The sequence below is a fragment of the Haliaeetus leucocephalus genome, unplaced genomic scaffold (genome assembly GCF_000737465.1).
Source record: "Haliaeetus leucocephalus isolate CR32 unplaced genomic scaffold, Haliaeetus_leucocephalus-4.0 Scaffold141, whole genome shotgun sequence".
Lineage (NCBI taxonomy): Eukaryota > Metazoa > Chordata > Aves > Accipitriformes > Accipitridae > Haliaeetus > Haliaeetus leucocephalus.
In genome coordinates, this window is record NW_010972577.1 from 1,713,540 (window position 1) to 1,714,140 (window position 601).

General features: G+C 76.2%; 1 protein-coding gene across 2 annotated transcripts in view; it reads left to right on the forward strand.

Annotated features, from left to right (window-relative positions):
• The first annotated feature begins 7 nt into the window (after positions 1-7).
• MCPH1 (microcephalin 1) overlaps positions 8-601 on the forward strand; it is a 47,906-nt gene continuing 47,312 nt past the window's right edge. For both annotated transcript variants that reach the window (XM_010561067.1, XM_010561068.1), the window contains exon 1: positions 8-109. In XM_010561067.1, the coding sequence (XP_010559369.1) occupies positions 91-109 (19 nt within the window). In that variant the 5' untranslated portion in view covers positions 8-90. The remainder of the gene's footprint in view (positions 110-601) is intronic.

Consider the following 601-nt stretch of genomic DNA (forward strand, 5'->3'; position numbering starts at 1 on the left):
GCGCAGCATACAGCGCGCAGGCCCGGCGGCGGTGCGTGAAGGGCGTTTGAACGGTGGCGGGTACCGGAGCCCCTCGGTGCTGCGCCGCTCATGGAGCCCGTCCTGAAAGGTACCGGCTCGTGCGCCGTGCGGGGCCAGGGCCGGCTGAGGGGAGCCGCCGGGCTGGGGCGGGCCGGTTTTCCAGCGCTGCCCCTGCACCCCCGTCGCCTTTGCGGCCCTTTTTTCCGGTGGTTGCTGTCAGAGAGCGGCCGGGCCTGGCGGGCGAGGGGCCGGCTCGGCTCCTTCCCCGCCCGGTTGTCTCCCTGCGGGCGGCCCAGCGCCGAGTCTTGTCTCGGGTCGGCCTTCAGCTCGATCTGGTGGGGTGGCCGCCCCCGCGGGGGGGAGGCAATCCTTCGGCTAAATCCGCCCGAAACCCGCGGCGGGGCCTAGCGGTCCCCGGCCTGCCCCGGTGGGACGCGGGCTGTGCCCGGCGGCAGGGCCCGGCCGGGGCGGGTGGCCTCTGGCTCGGGCAGGGCTGGAAGGCTCCCTCAGGTCGGGGAGGGAGCGAGTGCCCCTTGGGGGGCTCCCGGTACGGCACTGGCCGGTGCTGCCGCCCCCCGCC